Raw genomic sequence first — 16,578 nt, 5'->3', positions numbered from 1 at the left:
TCCTTGGTTATTACAAAGTAATATTCCACTATGGTGCATAGTTATCCCAATGTTTATTGATGGTGAAAAATGTACAGATTTTGACAGAACTGTGTGTAAGCCAAAGTAACATTCACTTATCCATTAACTCATTTTAGTATTTCATGAACAGAGACCCATTATACAACTACCTTTGCTAATGCTGTCCCACCTGTAATATAATGAAGAATTTCAACCTATACAGGTATACACATTTAAGTTAATTTCAATCTTCTTTAAATTTAAAATGTAAGACCTAACATTTTTAGTTCTGGCCATATATTTATAGGGAAAATGTGATGCACTTTAACATTTTATGTAGGACAAATGGTTTTCTTTAGGTGGAATAACAAAAATAGATAAATTTCCCTATATAAATATGTGAAAAAAGTAAATTCCAGGCTACAATTTAAATATTTAAAAAATTACATCATAAACCTGAAGGTATCATGCTATTCAAGAAAAATAAAAAGATTGGAAATGTTTCCTGATAACTTTGATGATAAGATGAAACAACCTGAAGTAAACTCAGAACACTATGTTTTAAGCAATAATCTTCTGAGTGCAGCAAGCACATCCTGGTTCCTGAGGCTGTAGATCACAGGATTGAACATGGGAGTCACTATGGTGTAGAACAGAGAGAGCAGATTGTCAGTTCCTGCAGAATGGCTGGATGTGGGCCTTAAGTGGGTAATGGAAGCTGACCCAAAAAATAAAACCACAACCAGCAGGTGGGAGGAGCATGTGGAGAATGCCTTAGCCTGCTCCTTGTGCTGTGGGCAACCTCAGAATGGTGCCAATGATCTTGCTGTAAGAGACAAGTATCAACATAAAAGGTACCGCCCCAACCAATATCACAACCTACATAGACAGACACCTCGTGCACAGAGGTGTCCCCAGCAGGCTAGCTTAAGAATGGGAGGTATGTCACAGAAGAAGTGGTTGATTTGGTTAGAATGACAGAAATGCAGAGAGAATATCTGCCATGTCTGCCCTACCTGGACTGGCATTCCCCCAAGCCAGGCACCAGCTGCCAGTTGATGGCACTTCTTTGGGCTCATGACTAGAGGATAGTGCAGAGGGTTGCAGATGGCCACAAAGCGGTCATAGGACATCACAGCCAGGAGGAAACTTTCTCAGTTCCCAGTATAAGGAAGAAGCACAATTGAGTGGCACAGCTCAGTAGGGAGATACTTCTGTCCTGAGTCCAAAGGCTGAACAAAATCCTGGGGAGAGTGACTGAAACATAACAGATTTCCAAAATAAAAAAATGTGCCAGGAAAAAATACATGGGTTTGTGTAATGCAGGGTCAATCCTGGTTATTATGACTATGAGGCTGTTCCCAATGAGGACAACCATGTAAATGATGGAGAACAGCCCAGACAGAATCCCCTGGAGGTTTGGAAGTTCAGAAAATCCCAGCAGGACAAACTGCACCACTGTGGAGACATTGTCTTCTGCTTCTACCTCTTCAAGCTTCATCTGTGGGAAAGAGTTCACCAGAAGTAAGAGTCATTTCACTGTCTTGGGCTTTTGTGTTCTCATGGATAGTGCAATGATGGTGAGCGTTCTAATTTTCCTGTTCCTAAGGGAACAAAATCTATCACTTTCAGAAATCTAACATTAGAGTTAAGTTTTTCATTATTAATAAATTTATCTATATGAAAAATTTTAATCTCTTTTTGTTTCATGGAGATAGTATATTTCTTTTTTATTTTGATAAAATATGTTATTTTAACTCTTTGTATTCATCTGAACTCCTCAAAACTCAAAATCAGAATGTATGCCCATTTTTGCAATGATTTTCTTCCAGTTACCATGTTTTTCTTCATATTTTAAATCTAATTTCTCCAATTATCAATATAAAATTAATTTCACTCTTTAAGGAACATATTGTGTGGCATTTAAATGTATAAATGCATTCTACTGTCATGTACAACTAATTAGAACAAATAAAATAACAAAATTAAAAAAATAGTTTTTAGAAAAAAACAGTGAAAATTTAAAAGATTTTGGTTTTTCTGTAATATTTCCAAAATATTGTTCAGCTTTGACTTTATATCTTCATACTTTTATTATTCAGAAATTATAAACTATCCATTACATATTATGAAATATTATTTACTTTTATAAATTGTACATGCATTTCAATGTATGGTTTATAGAACCAGCAGTCATGAATTTTATTCAAACCTTCCAGTGAGAAGAAAAGGAATGCCATGCTATTCTTTCTGTTAGGGAAAGCTCAACACAGAAAAGTCGGCAAAGGTAGCACCTTTATTCACAAAAGCAATTGTAACTGCAATGTGAACTTTTGAATACACATTTATGGTATTAAAGAAGCATCTTCCACAATTCACCTCTGAAAGCATCATAAACGTCTCATGTGCTCCCAAATTCCTGTTTGCTCTGACCTCATTTGTTTCATAATTTTTTCCCCCTGCCTGTGTATATGGGTGCTTTCTCTGACTGAATATACTGCAGTGTGACTCTAAATATTTATTATGTTCTTTTCTTATCTCTAAACCTATATTACAAGCTTATTTTAATACTCTAAATTTCATGTGTCTTACATAATATATTTTTTACAAGTTTAAATTTGCTAACTTCTTGAATAAATTATGAATAAGTCAAAGTGGTTGCTTCATTTGAATAGGCTTCAAGGTATAAGACTAGCTTCTAGCCTGAATGCAGACCCAACCCTTCAGTTGCAAATTAAATATGTTTCACATGTCTTTTCCTTTTCGAGTTCATGCATTAGAAAGGATGGGAGAGAGGATGTGTAGAAATTATGGTAGTTTCATCCACTTTTGCAAAGGTAGCATTTTATCTCATTTATTTTGTGTGCGATAGATGATATCCACCTAACATGCTAAGTAATTTGAAGACTTGAAAGGGACTAACTTCCTGCAACAAGACACATCTCTAAGCACATGCTAAGAAGTCTAGGTCTGTACAGTCATTAAGATTTCCTCTTCAAACACATATGGACAGAAGTGAGGAAGTGACTATGAAGCGCTTCCCTGGGCATCCTAAGGACTTTCTGTTACTGGGTAAAACAATGGTAAATACATCATTTGTTGTTTTTAATCATTTGTTGTTTTTCAGTCAATATGTTCACATTCTTAAAATATTTAAAAAGTTTTTCATAATTATATAAGTGTCTTCATTTTATAGACTATGACAATGCTCTAAGTTCATGTCACAGAAGCAAGAGTACAACGTAACAGAGCTGAGGAAACTGAGGAACCGGCCCTGGAGGGATGGGGTGAGGTTGTACTATGTTCTTGTAGTTACATCGGGAATTTCTGACATGCCATTGCACATCAGGGCTACTATAGACAGCAAAACAGAATTGTTGCATAAAATGGAGTATCTAGATAGTGAAGCACCTCAAACAGTAATCTCAGCTCCTTGAGAGCCTGAGGCAAGGAGGGTTGCAATTTCAAAGCTAGCCTCAGTAACTGAGTAAGACCCAGTCTCAAAACAAAAACAAAAAGGGCTCAGGTTTAGCTCAGTGGTAGAGCCTTTCCTCCCCAGGTTTCAATCCCCAGTACTACCAAAAAAAAAAAAAGAAAAAGAAAAAAGTAGCTTTTTACCATAGACATGTCAGTGTTCAAAAAGTTATTTTTACACTGATTTAAGATTATACAGGTGTACATGTATGGAAAAGTCACTTGGTATCACATAAATAGGCACACTTTATGTATCTGCTTAAAATTAAGAGTCAAATGACCACACAAAAAGGAAAATGCTATAACTAAGTTTTTAACATGTTCAATAATAACTAGCTATAAATGACATTACTTAAATAAGATTTCAGGTTAACACTATACAACAATTTTTTAAAATTAGACTACCATATAATAATCAAATTCATTAACTTATTGATTTCAAATTAATTCAATATGGAGACTAACACAAGGACAATTATCAGAACAAACTGCAAAGCACTTTGACATCACTAGGATATAATGCAAACCCAAATCAATAATATCTGTTCACTACCTGAACAGTCATAAGAAATAGTATTTGTAAGAGGCCTTCCCCAGACTTACTACATATGAAATATAAAATACTTGAATGCATACTTAACGCATAGAGATCAACCAATAGAGATCACTTTAATGTTAACATTGAAGAAGATGATGATAAAATTATGATAATTTTAGAGATATGGACTCAGGTTTAAAAACACTTTATTTTCATCTCATGTGATCATAAAATAATTAAAGCCAGAAAAGTAGAGGGACCATCTTAATCAGTGCTTCGAAATCATAAAAACATTTAATGTTTTTCTAATATGATGTGTTCTTCGCTGACACTAAAAAATGCACATGTATGTAAAATTAAAATTGTATTAGTTAGGAGTAGTTAATGCTTACCTATTTGGATCAAGTTTAAACAAAATGCTTACCTTTTTTTACTTGGTGAAAAGTAAGAGAGAAATAAGAAAGATTATTTTTAAGGTCAGGCAATTTATTTCATTTGAAAGAGAGGCTTACTGACTTCTCAAATATATTCTATCGTCAGAACTAATAATGCTCTACAAGTACCAAATATTCTTTGCCCTGGGGATCAGTTCTTTTCCCAAGTCGTCTTCTAATTGAACTAAACCCTCCTGCTTCAGATCAAGGAGTTTGGTACAACCACCAAAAATATTGCTGATGTAAGATTTTGGTAAATTCTCAGCCTCTCTTCCCCCTTTCTTTCTTTTTTTTTTTTTATGTGTGTGTGTGTATGTTTGTGTGTGTGATCTTTAAAAATTATGACCCTTAAAAAATGTTGCAAGAAAATCTACAAAATCTACAAAAGAAATTTACATATTTTTCAGAAATTGGGGAGTAATGGGTCCAGGAGTGGGGAAGTGACAGGTCTGGGAAAGCACACAGAAATTTAAATTAAAATTACATTTCCTCGTCAGAACAATATGATCCTTGGGAATATCAGAATGTTGTAATCACACATTATATAAGATACAAACTGTTATGCTCTTTCTTTAAAGGCAAATATTCAACATCCTAAATTAGAAAGCAACTAAATTTCTGCCTTGGAAAGTGAGATATCGGATGGGCTACTTGGACAGTAATGTCACCTCGAACATGAGCCTTCCTTCTCCATACCACACTGACCAGGCAGGCAGAAGGCAGAGTAGCAAAGAGGGGCTCTCACTTATTCCTATTTAAGTATACCAACCAGTATGTGGAATTTCCAAATACAACCTCTCATGCAAAATTTAGTCACAAGATCACAACCAGCTAAAAGAGAGGCCACAAGTTATCATTTCTAACTCAGCTGCCATGTAACCAGCTAGCACTTTCTATTTCGATAATTACACGCGTACATCATCACAATCTACAACTCCAGTTATTGACTGCATGAAGTTCACAGTCATGCAGTTTTCAGTGACTCCTCCAATTGTAATGTTTATAACATAACAGCAATCTATAACACCTGGAGAAACAAACCTGCAGAGACATGTCGTCACGAAAAACAATGTGAAAAATAATGGCCTAGCTATAGGAAACAGGAATAGATTTAGACATTTAAAGATTAATATACAAACATAGTTTAGATACATCATGCCCATATATTGAATACTATCACTGTTCAAAGGAATATAGTTTTTCACTAATTTTGAATTGTATCATTGATTTATTTCACTTCAGTTCATTATTAAAACACGTGTAGGCTTATGTTATTTTTAGGTTTAATTTGCATTTTAATAATAGATAATGAAGGCAGGAATCTTTTTTATTGGTTCATATTCATTATGCAGAACAGCGTGCTTTGTTGTAGTTTATTTGCACCTACATAAAGCATAATTTGATCACTTTCACTCCCAAATGCCTCCTCTACTTCCCTCCCCACTTCACCCTGATCGTCTTCTTCTCCCCACTGGTCTCCTTTCTAATTTTATGGAGTCCATTTCTTTTTTTTCCAGGGTATTGCCTTCTAATCTTCACAAATGAGAGGTGAACATATAAGTTTGATCTTTACATTTGACTTATTTCCCTCAAAATTATGCTCTAGAGTTCCATTAGCTTTTCTGAAAATTAAATTGTTTTTCTTCATGACTGAATAAAACTCCATTGTATGCATATATGTATGTAAATATATATGTATGTATGTATATATGTACTTATGTAAATGTATGCATGTGTATGTGTGATATATATAAATATATAAACATATATGTTATCTACCAATTAAAATTATAAAAAATATTGGTTCATTGCTTTGAGAAAAAAATATAGCAATATGTAAAATGGAAAGCAATCATCGGTTAACAAAAAAAGAGAAAAGAAAACCAAGATGAGCCTTCCTAACATCACAATCAATCCCATACTTTTTGGAGCCAATTCAGTTTTTTTTGTTTGTTTGTTTAACTAATTTGGTGTTCTGCTGTTGTCTAAGAGGTAAGTTTGGATTCTGGAACTTAATGGTGCCAACTAGCAGGAAGGAGTTAAGATACACAGAGAAATCAGGTGGTTTGGCAGATTTATTTTTTATGATTTGTAAAGAATGGAAGCTTCAGGGACACACCAGGATTTGCTTCCCAGTCCTGACTGGCAATCCAGTCAGGGTGGTACAGATGGGCAAGTTTCCCTTGCATCCTTGTGTGAGTAGTACTAATCTGTGACCACAGCTAAGGAGGGATAAAGTTGAGTCACAGGATAATCTTTGAACTACCCCAGAGAATACTATTTGAAAATAATGGCTTTAGAAAGCTTTTATTCATCATATTTAACAAAGTGAGAAAAATAAATCTATTTAAGTTTTTCCTGACAAGCCAGGCATGGAAATAACATACAGGACACTGCCTTGAAAAAATCCTTCTTCAGAAAATAGCCATCCAGTCCTGCAGTACAGAATGTCACAAAGCAGCCCTTCATGTGACACTGGCATCAAAGCAACCAGGCCTCCCTGCAGCTAGGGAGAAGCCCCAGGGCAGGGCCTGTGAGTTGATAAAGAGAATCTACAAACAAGGTAGCACATTCAGGAGCATGAGAACCATTTCCCAAGGTTTTCAATGAAATTTACTCACCATGTTAAATCTACAAATCTGTTTTTGATTTAGATTGTGGAGAAAAAATAACTGCTAAATTTAAAAAAATAATCTTTCATTTATGTAAAAATTTGATAGCGAATAAGAAAACTTTGTAGTATAAAATTTACATTTTTTAAAATTATCAGTTATAAAGGACGTTGTAGGTTCTCTCTCCAAGCTCTGGATTATTTTCTTTGCTGTGAAAAAGCTTTTCAGTTTGATACCATTCCATTTATTGATTTTTGATTTTAATGCTTGCACTTTACGAGTCTGTTGAGGAAGTCAGTTCTTCAGCTAACATGTTGGAGTGTTGGACCTATATATATATATTTTTTTTTTTCTAGTAGGTGCAGAGTTTATGATCTTAACTTCTAGGTCTTTGATCCACTTTAAGTTGAGTTTTGCACACCTGTACATCCACAAGCCTGGGATCCCAATGAGAATATGATATATTTCATGCTTATGTAACTATATTGAACTAGATTCTACTGTTATATAATAAAAGGGCATATTAAGTAAATTTCAGAAATGAAAATCATCCTTTCACTGAGAACCTTGCCCATTTAAATAAAAGGTGTATCCCACACTAGAAAGTGATCCCACACCCATGACAAAGTGACATCTCATCTGGTATCCCAGTTTGTGTATTTTTGATATATTTGGCAGTAATACAGTATAATTGTTTTTCACGTTCATGTTTCTGTTCTTTCACTCAACATGGACTGCAAAATTCTTCTATGTTGTACGTAGAGGAAATTTATTCATTTTCATTATTGTGTAATATACCATGAAATTATTTATCTAAAGTTAGAAATCACCAAAACACAGTCAATAAAGTATGTTAGAAATCAGAAACTTTTTATTACTTAGTTCTCTACTATTGTTTTTATGATATAAAATAAACCAGAGTGGTTCTGGTAGGGAATTTATAGCCTGAAAACCCAATAATACATTATCCATGACTCTCTTAGTATTTGTTAACTGCTAATCCAATGTGTTGATAATATTTGAGTTGTTTACGATGTTATCATGCCAAAACAATGCAATGGTGAATATTATGCATGTTTTGAGTGGATACTCATGAGTTCATCCTGGATATTAACATAGGGATGGAATATAGGGTCACTTGTCACTTTTGTATATAGTTGATTAAATCTAGTAATTGGCTCTCTTATCCTATGTCCTGGCTATAAACCAAAGAGAAGAAAGTTCAAAGTCATACTGGAACTAGGAGGGTGATATAAGGTGAATTCTTTGTCTTGTGAGTTCAAAGAATGAGATCCATAGACAATGGAGGGTAGATTTCCTGAAAGCTGAAAAGTCTCCCATGGTGTGGGAGGGGCTGCAAGGCAGGGCCCTACTGGCTGTGCTTCGGGGTTTTTAAAGACATTTCTGAAGGCCCAGCACAGGTGATTGGTGGAGCCTATGTAAACAAGGGATGCTGGACTGGACCAGTCAGGCTCATCAAGCTGTGAGTTTAATAGGCCAATTAGAAGTGCACAAGTTTCTTCCTTTATTTACACAATTAAGAGGGTAGGTCCAGCCTTGGGTTTGGCATGTCTGCTGACAAAGCACTTTCCATAAGGGTAAATTTTGTGGTTGGCCATTGCCAGTGGTAACTAAGGAAGAGCCACCGCTGGGGTTGAAGCTGTCAAGAACAGTCACTGGATGTCCCCAGGCCCTGTGGCTCCTTCCAGGATGGCATGGTTTCCTTCACACCTTCCTTTCTCTGAGGCCCTTGCCCTATCTGCCTCTGGGTTGTCTACCTTCCCACCTCACTATAAATGAAGGAGTTGATTGATTTTATTAATTGCAACCTTCCTTACAATTCTATGATGTCAAATGCCAGTCCCCTTTTCTTCCATCAATGTGAAAGAACCAGTCCTTCCACACCCTTAACGCTACTTGACATTTCAAGTGTGTTCATTTGAACCTTTCTCTAGTGAGTACTACACTGAGTTTTTAAATTTTAATTATGTCAGCACAAATAGAGTTGTAGATCCACATCTCAGAAGTGTCCATGGACTTCAGAATGGGAAGAAACCCTGGAAAGGACTACGTTTAAAGAAATTTGGCATTGTGAAATTTGCATCCTTTTCTGGCATCATCATCACCTTTATTTGAGACCAAAACAGTATATAGATATAAATGCAATTATTTTGTGAAAAGATGAAGTAGTTTTTTTTTTTCTTTATTTTCTTCTTCAAATTGTTTTCAATATCGAAGAGGATTTTACACAGTAACAGAATCACAATTCAAAGAAGTCTGAAAAAACAGCTGGAAAATATTTAGAAACAATCTAGGCTAATTCTCTCTTGCACAGAAGGGGTAGAATTCTAGGAAGGAAGATTTGCATTGTCCTTTCCCTAGTGATTCAGAGTGCCAGTGAATACCCTTCACATTATGTTTCTAGAGAGACAGAGAGAGCTGTTGAGGATGGGGGGTGAAAAGGGAATTTAAAAATGACTGCAACCTGCCAGGCAAAGTGGCTCACACGTAATCCCAGTGGGACTCTGGAGACTGAGGCAGGAGAATCCCAAATTCAAAACCAGGCTCAGCAACTTATCGAGAAACTAATTAATTTAGGGAGACCTATTAAAAAGAAAAAAATTACTGGGAATGTGGTTTACTGGATAAGCACTCCTGAATTCAATCCAATCCCTGGTATCAATCAATCAATCAATAAATTACTGCATCTGACTGAAACATCAAAACTTGCTTTTACTGCATCATTGAACATCATTACTGCTTTATCATTACTACTACTACTACTACTACTACTACTACTACTACTACTACTATTGCTACTACTACTATTTGGTACCAGGGATTGAATGATTGAATCCAGGGGCGCTTAACCACTGAGCCACATCCCAAGCCCTTTTTAAAATATTTTATTTAGATACAGGGTCTAACTGAGTTGCTTAGGGCCTTGCTAAATTGCTGAGGCTGGGTTTAAACTTGAGATCTTCCTGATTCAGCCTCCCAAGCTGCGGGGATTACAGATATGTGCCACCATGCCCGGTATTACTATTTTAATCTAACTAATACATTTATGTGGTTTGTCACCCATATGTATCTATTATCTGTGCTACCCACGTACCTAAATGTATCACTGCTATGAAATTCTTTTGTTTGGGGATTTCAATGGCAGAGAGTAAAGAATGTGGTCAAGACACAGAAAATTTACTACGATAGGAATCCCTCCACAGTCATTTTTAATATTATATTTGGAAAATCGTTTAAGTCATGTGTGAGAAGGATATGATTTAGAGATCCTAGGAGAGGAAAATGAGAAGTATTTAATGAATAAGCTAGGATAGACCAAAAGTTTTTGGTGTTGTATTGACATTTTTGTGAAATTCCCAATAGGAGAATATTATGGGATATGTGCTTTTTTTTCCCTAATTTTGAATCACCCTAAAATGTTCATGATAATTTGTTATTTAACTTCCATTTTTCAGGGAGAGAGAAGGAGGGCTAGAATTAATAAAATCAAGGAATCGTGGTTTGGAACTCTCAGTTGTAGTACTTTGAACTTCTTATTATCTGTAGTTCACAGTAAATAGATCCATCTGATAACAGAGCCAAGAGTTAGATTAAGTCAGTGTTTAGATTTTGAAATACATTAAGTGCCATATTCAAGGGCAATGGGTTGATTAGAACACAAGTAATGATCACAAGTATTATTAGCTATCCATTAAGAGCACATTATGCACATATTATTAATAATTGAGAAGTTTTTTGCTGTGGTGTTGCTCATAGCAACAACAACAACAAAAAAATCCAAAGAACATACTACAGAAAGCAAAGTAGAGGGGGAAACCTTTAAAGTCTTTATCTAAAACAAATATTATTAGATTTCCTCCACCAGGTCATGATCTGACAGGCCATCTGTCCCATAAATTTCAGCTTGAAAGGCAGAAGGGGCTTCTTGGGCTTTCATTTCTTACTGAAATATTTTCAAAGCAGAAGCATTTTATAATGGCAACTAGCAAATCTGGAAACATCATTGATTTTTAGTTTCTACAGGTGTTATACATAACTCAGAGTGACTTTGAGTCACATACGATCCTTCAAATATATTGATATGTAAAATTTGTAACAAACTGATTCAGTCTTCTAGCAAACAGAACACTATAGTAGAGAAGAATAAAATAGACACATATCACAAATATACACAGGTTCACAATCTTTATTTTCAATGCAAATATTTTATGCATCTATGGATTTATTACTTTGATATCCTCAAATATTTTACATAATTTATCAGAAGTTCTAAAATATGTATACCCAGTACACATACCTTAGCAAGTTGTATTTGTTTTACTGGCATCTAACAGCACTGAAAGTATCTAGTATTTTTATTCTTCTATTTATTTGTTTTCCATTTTCTTCTCACAAACACAAAACAGTTTTTTTACATAACAGGGACTCATCACTGGGTCTTCAAGGAAGGACACTTGAAATATATTGGAAGCAAATATTTAATACATATACAGGATGACATTAAAAAGTGCCTTTAGGAGATACTTGTCTGTGAGATACTAAAATGGGGGCATTTAACCAAGAACCAAGTCAGAGAAGGAGGAGAAAGGGAAGAAAGTATGGGAAGAAGTGAGGAAGAGTTGACCCTTAGCAATTACAGCAGGTAGATCTGTAACTAGGCTCTTCCCTTGCTCTGTAATAATGTGGAATAGCTTTCCATCTAAAGAAAAGCATGAGCTGTTTCACCTCAAGATTCCTCTCATGGCCAGACTGTTTGCCTTTAATCCATTCCTCTTCCCAAATGGCATTTCTGTAGAACTCAGAATGGAGACTCTCCAACCAAAGAAGCCAATCCACATACTAGATTTAAACATTTTTCTACAGATTTATTCCTCAGTCAATTGACTTCAAAAAAGTTTTGAAGTTCATTATGAACTATTTGAGGACTTAGTTAATTAATGTCTGTTACTTCCAATAGTTGAGAGGATTCTTTACTACAGATATTATTAGTTTTGCTATGAAAAGAGATTATCGAAATGCACAGATGCACTTAGTACTAACTTAGTAAGCATCTATATATTTGAGAGAGTTTTTGAGTAAAACAAAACAAAAAAAAAAAATCTGGCAAAATTAGATCAGGAAAATGTTCCACAGGGACATGGTATCATCAATATTTTAAAGACACAGGATGGTGAGAGGTTAGGGATTTACAACATTTTCCTATGATCAGACTTTAATGTAAGTAGTTATTTCATTAAATAAAAGTGTTTGAGAATTTCGTTTTTCATACGCAATTGCTTACCATTTTAGGAAAACAATAATCACACATGTGTTGGAGAGAAGCTTATCATAAATATTTAAAAGTACATTTTATTTTTCAGTTTTTGCAGGGCCTCTTTTACATCCTTGTTCCGGAGGCTATAAATCAGAGGGTTCAGCATGGGAATCACAAGGGTGTAGAACAGTGAGCTCATTTTATCTTGATCTAGAGAGTAGGAAGAACTTGGTCGAAAATACATGAAGAGCACAGTTCCCTGGAAAATTGCCACTGCAGTTAAGTGGGAGGCGCAGGTGGAGAAAGCTTTGAGCCTCCCCTCAGCAGAGCGGATCTTTAAGACTGATGAGATGATGTAGCAGTAAGAGACCAGGACTCCGGAAATGGTACTCATTTCAATGAAACCAAAAATGGTGAATATCGCTAACTCATTGAACTGTGTGTCAGAGCAAGATAGTAATAGGATAGGAGGGATGTCACAGAAGAAATGATTAATCTCATTAGACCCACAGAAACATAAGCGGAAGGTTAATGTTGTGTGTATCAAGGCATCTGCTGTTCCCACCAGGTAAACCCCAGCTACAAGCAGGGAGCGAAACTTGCTGGACATGTCTACTGCATAGTGCAAGGGGTTGCTGATGGCTTTGTATCTGTCAAAGGCCATCACTGCCAGCAGTATGCACTCAGAATCAACAAAAGTGCAGGAGATGAAGAACTGCAGAGCACAGGCAAAGAAAGGAATTGATTTGTTTCTGGAAAATATGTCAACCAGCATCTTGGGTCCAACTGCTGTGGAATAGCAGAGGTCACAGAAGGAGAGGTGGCTGAGGAAAAAGTACATTGGTGTGTGAAGCTGGGGATCCACTCTAATTAAGAAGATCATTCCAAGATTTCCCAGAAGATTAATGAGATAAACAAGCAGAAATGTAGTAAATACGGCCACTTTCATCTCAGGGTTATTAGTAATTCCCATGAAAATGAATTCATTCAAAGAGGAGCAATTTTCCCTGTCCATTCTTCTTTACTTTCGAGAAAATCATCAAAACTTTATAAATGTATATTTTGCACTTGTGGACATCATTAATGTATCTGTAAAGAAAATATGATTTTTTCTTGCCACTTCTATCCTGAGGATATTACCTAGTTATATGTCATTTTTAAAACATATTATTATTTGAAATATTTTAAAAATAAATATCTCTGTTAGACAATTGAGAAACTTTGATCTAAACGTACATGAGTCTGTGACTTTTTATGTTTCTTAGTACCCATGGGGCCTGAATTCCTTATCTCATGGAGTAGAATTTGATGAATTGAAATTTCATTTGATATTCAAAATAATATTGAATAAACACAGATAGTAGAGACATGAGACTATAAAATGCTTCATTATTCTTTTGCTATGCTTCGGAATATTCACATGGAGGAAAAAAATCGTATTACATTCCTTAAAAATTCTGATTGGGTTCAAAAGACTTTGGCATTAGTTCTAGAAATACAGAGCACATCACTGATTAATAATAAAGAAATTTACTGCTACTTTACTGCTATTTTTTTAGTATTGATAACACATGAAGTAAGTTTTATTTAATTTCCTTTAGAATTCTATTATAGTTTGAGCACAATACTTATAACCTGTTTGTAGCAGGGGTCTGATGTACTCTGATGAGTCTTCTGATCAAAGAAATGTTTTAAAAAGAAGAAAAATCATCAGAATTTAGCATATCCTCTTTCATTTTATTGGAATTTAAATGGACTTTTGTGTAAAAATTGGAAATTGGATGGGGCACAGTGGATTTTTTTAGATATATAGGCTTCTCTTTCTTAGGGATTATGTAATTTTCCTCTGTGTTCAGAATTTGTGCTTACATATGACTCTGTTAATATATAAAATTTGGACTTTGGATGATAGATATGCGTGGTTTTAGACCTGCATAAATACATTATGTGATTCACATGGAGTTGAATTTGCACGTTGTTAAGTTTCTTAAATTCATACATACAAGGTAATAAAAGGTATAAAGATCTATCAGGGGATCATTTCCATGCATGGCTGAGTTTTTCAGGATAAACCAAACTACTGTATATAACCATAATGCTCTAATAAAATTAAAAAAAAAAAAAACTTTTAAAAATAAAAGAAAATAGAGAAATGTGATTTTGTGGCGATATTAAGTTCAGTCAGACTCTTCTAATGTTGAGGGCAAAATATCTCTTCCAGGCATAGCATTTTAAACCAAAAATGCTGGCAAAATATGATTCACTTACAAATTTCTCATTTTTTTTTTTTCTAAAACAGCGAATTTCTTAGTATTTTTCACTCTACGTTTTAAAGCCGAAGACTCAAGAACTTACCTGAGAAGAGCTGATGCGTGGATCTTTGGTAGCTGCACACTGGGCAGTCAACCTTATTTAACCAAGTAGCGTCTGGGACTCAGAACTCTGATGCAATTTCCCTCAGGTTTTGATGTGATTAAGTATATTTCTATGCCTATATTTTCTCCTCCATGAGTACTAACAATTTAAGCATAATTAAGCTTTAATTATTCAGTGTTGTAACAAAATTGATCTACATCAGGAAAAGCTCCTAATTGATTTTTATATCTGTAAAATATAATCTAAACTTTTCTTCTCCAAACAAGGCAGAAATTTTTTGAAACTCAAGTAAGCCCCTTTCCTCACCTATTCGTCTTTTTAACTTTCTGTTCTTTCTTCTATCTGTTTGTTTGTTTTTGTGGTACCAGGGGTTGAAGTCAGAGCCTCACACATACTTGGCAGGTGCTCTGCCATGCAGGCCCTTTCTATTATTTTTAAACATTGTCTCTCATCATCTCAGGAATATTGTTTCATTTTGATATAATTATTTCATTTCTTATTGCATACAAGGAAGTACAATATTCACCCTTTCGATGTAAATACTTGTTTAGTTTTCAGTATGCTCAGAAATTCATGCAGCCACCACTTCTATCGAATTCCAGAACTTTTTTAATCTCCCCAATGTGAAACCCACATCAATGAGCTGTCAGACTCCCTTTTCATTTCCCAGCAATCCATGACAAACACTAGACTCTTTCTGGATTTTTCTAAGCAGCAAAACACATACCAACATAATTATGCCCTTTGTCTTTGGTTTCATTCACTGAATCTAATATTTTCAAGGTTCTTTTGTGTTGCAACATATTACAGAATATCATTGATTTTTAAAACTGAATAATGTTTATTTTGATTATCCAGTTTGATTATCTGATCGCCAGTTGGCAACCAGTCTATTTCTACTTTTCTGCTGTAATGAATTATGATTCCAGAAATATACCTATCAATGAAATGTCAAAGATCTTTTCCTTCACCCACAGTTATATATTCCCATCCCCAACAGTCTGTCATCCTTTCACATTAACTTTATGACCATACTGTGTTCTTCACACTTAGTACATGCTTTGTTTAATTAATTTCTTTCTATTAAGAATATCCATATGACATGTACTACTTTAGAATTAAGATTATTGTCTGTAATTCTGTTTGTATTTCTACAGTCCTTCATATGAGAATTTCTAAAGATAATTTCTTACTAATATTCATTGAGTATTTTAGGGTGTTTATATTGTAGAGAATTAAAGTGTTCAATTGGCTTTGAGGATTTGTTTTCCTACCAATATAGCACCTGCCATGTAATTGTAGTTCTGACCCACTACATAGTATCTATAATGCAGCATGTAAGATTCAATAAAGAATTTTGACATGATATTCTTTATGGAGCTAGAAAAAACAGTTCTAAATTTCATACGACAGACTATAAGACTCAGAACAGTGAAAGCAATTCTGAGAAAGAAAAGCAATGCTGGAAGCAACACAACCATGATCCTCAAATCATACTACAGAACTATAGTAACAAAAACAGCACTGGCATCAAAACAGATGTGAACACCAGTGGAATAGAAACATAAGGCACAGAGAGAAATCTTACACAGATAAAGGCATCTGGTACCCAACAAAGGAGACAAAAACCTAAGTTGGAGAAAAGATATCCTTTTTAACAAAAGACTCCAGAATACCTGGATATCTATAAGTAGAAGGAGAAAACTGGATCAGGATGTTTCACCCTGCACAGAAATCAACTCAAAGTGGGTCAAGACCTAGAAGTGGGACCAGGAATTTTACAACTGGTAGAAGAAAACATAGGCTCAGCACTTCAATATATTGGTATGTGAACCAATTTTCTTAACAAGACCCCTAAAGCTGAAGAAA

General features: G+C 34.9%; 1 protein-coding gene and 1 pseudogene across 2 annotated transcripts in view; both read right to left on the bottom strand.

The window, feature by feature from the left end:
* Window positions 1-13,348, bottom strand: part of LOC306639039 (olfactory receptor 5W2-like) — a gene marked incomplete at both ends in the record, with an annotated part of 112,472 nt that extends 99,124 nt beyond the window's left edge. Inside the window, one exon of the mRNA XM_079102484.1 lies at window positions 13,277-13,348. Within this exon, the coding sequence (XP_078958610.1) occupies window positions 13,277-13,348 (72 nt within the window). The remainder of the gene's footprint in view (window positions 1-13,276) is intronic.
* On the bottom strand, window positions 555-1,507 carry LOC306639225 (olfactory receptor 10AG1-like; annotated as a pseudogene). Its single transcript has one exon. The product of its transcript is annotated as an olfactory receptor 10AG1-like (transcript).
* Window positions 13,349-16,578: the final 3,230 nt, after the last annotated feature.

This window comes from Sciurus vulgaris (assembly GCF_902686455.1).
Source record: "Sciurus vulgaris genome assembly, chromosome: 11".
In the NCBI taxonomy this organism is placed as follows: Eukaryota; Metazoa; Chordata; class Mammalia; order Rodentia; family Sciuridae; genus Sciurus; species Sciurus vulgaris.
Note: the sequence above shows the minus strand (reverse complement) of the source record. Positions and strands in the feature narration are given on the sequence as shown.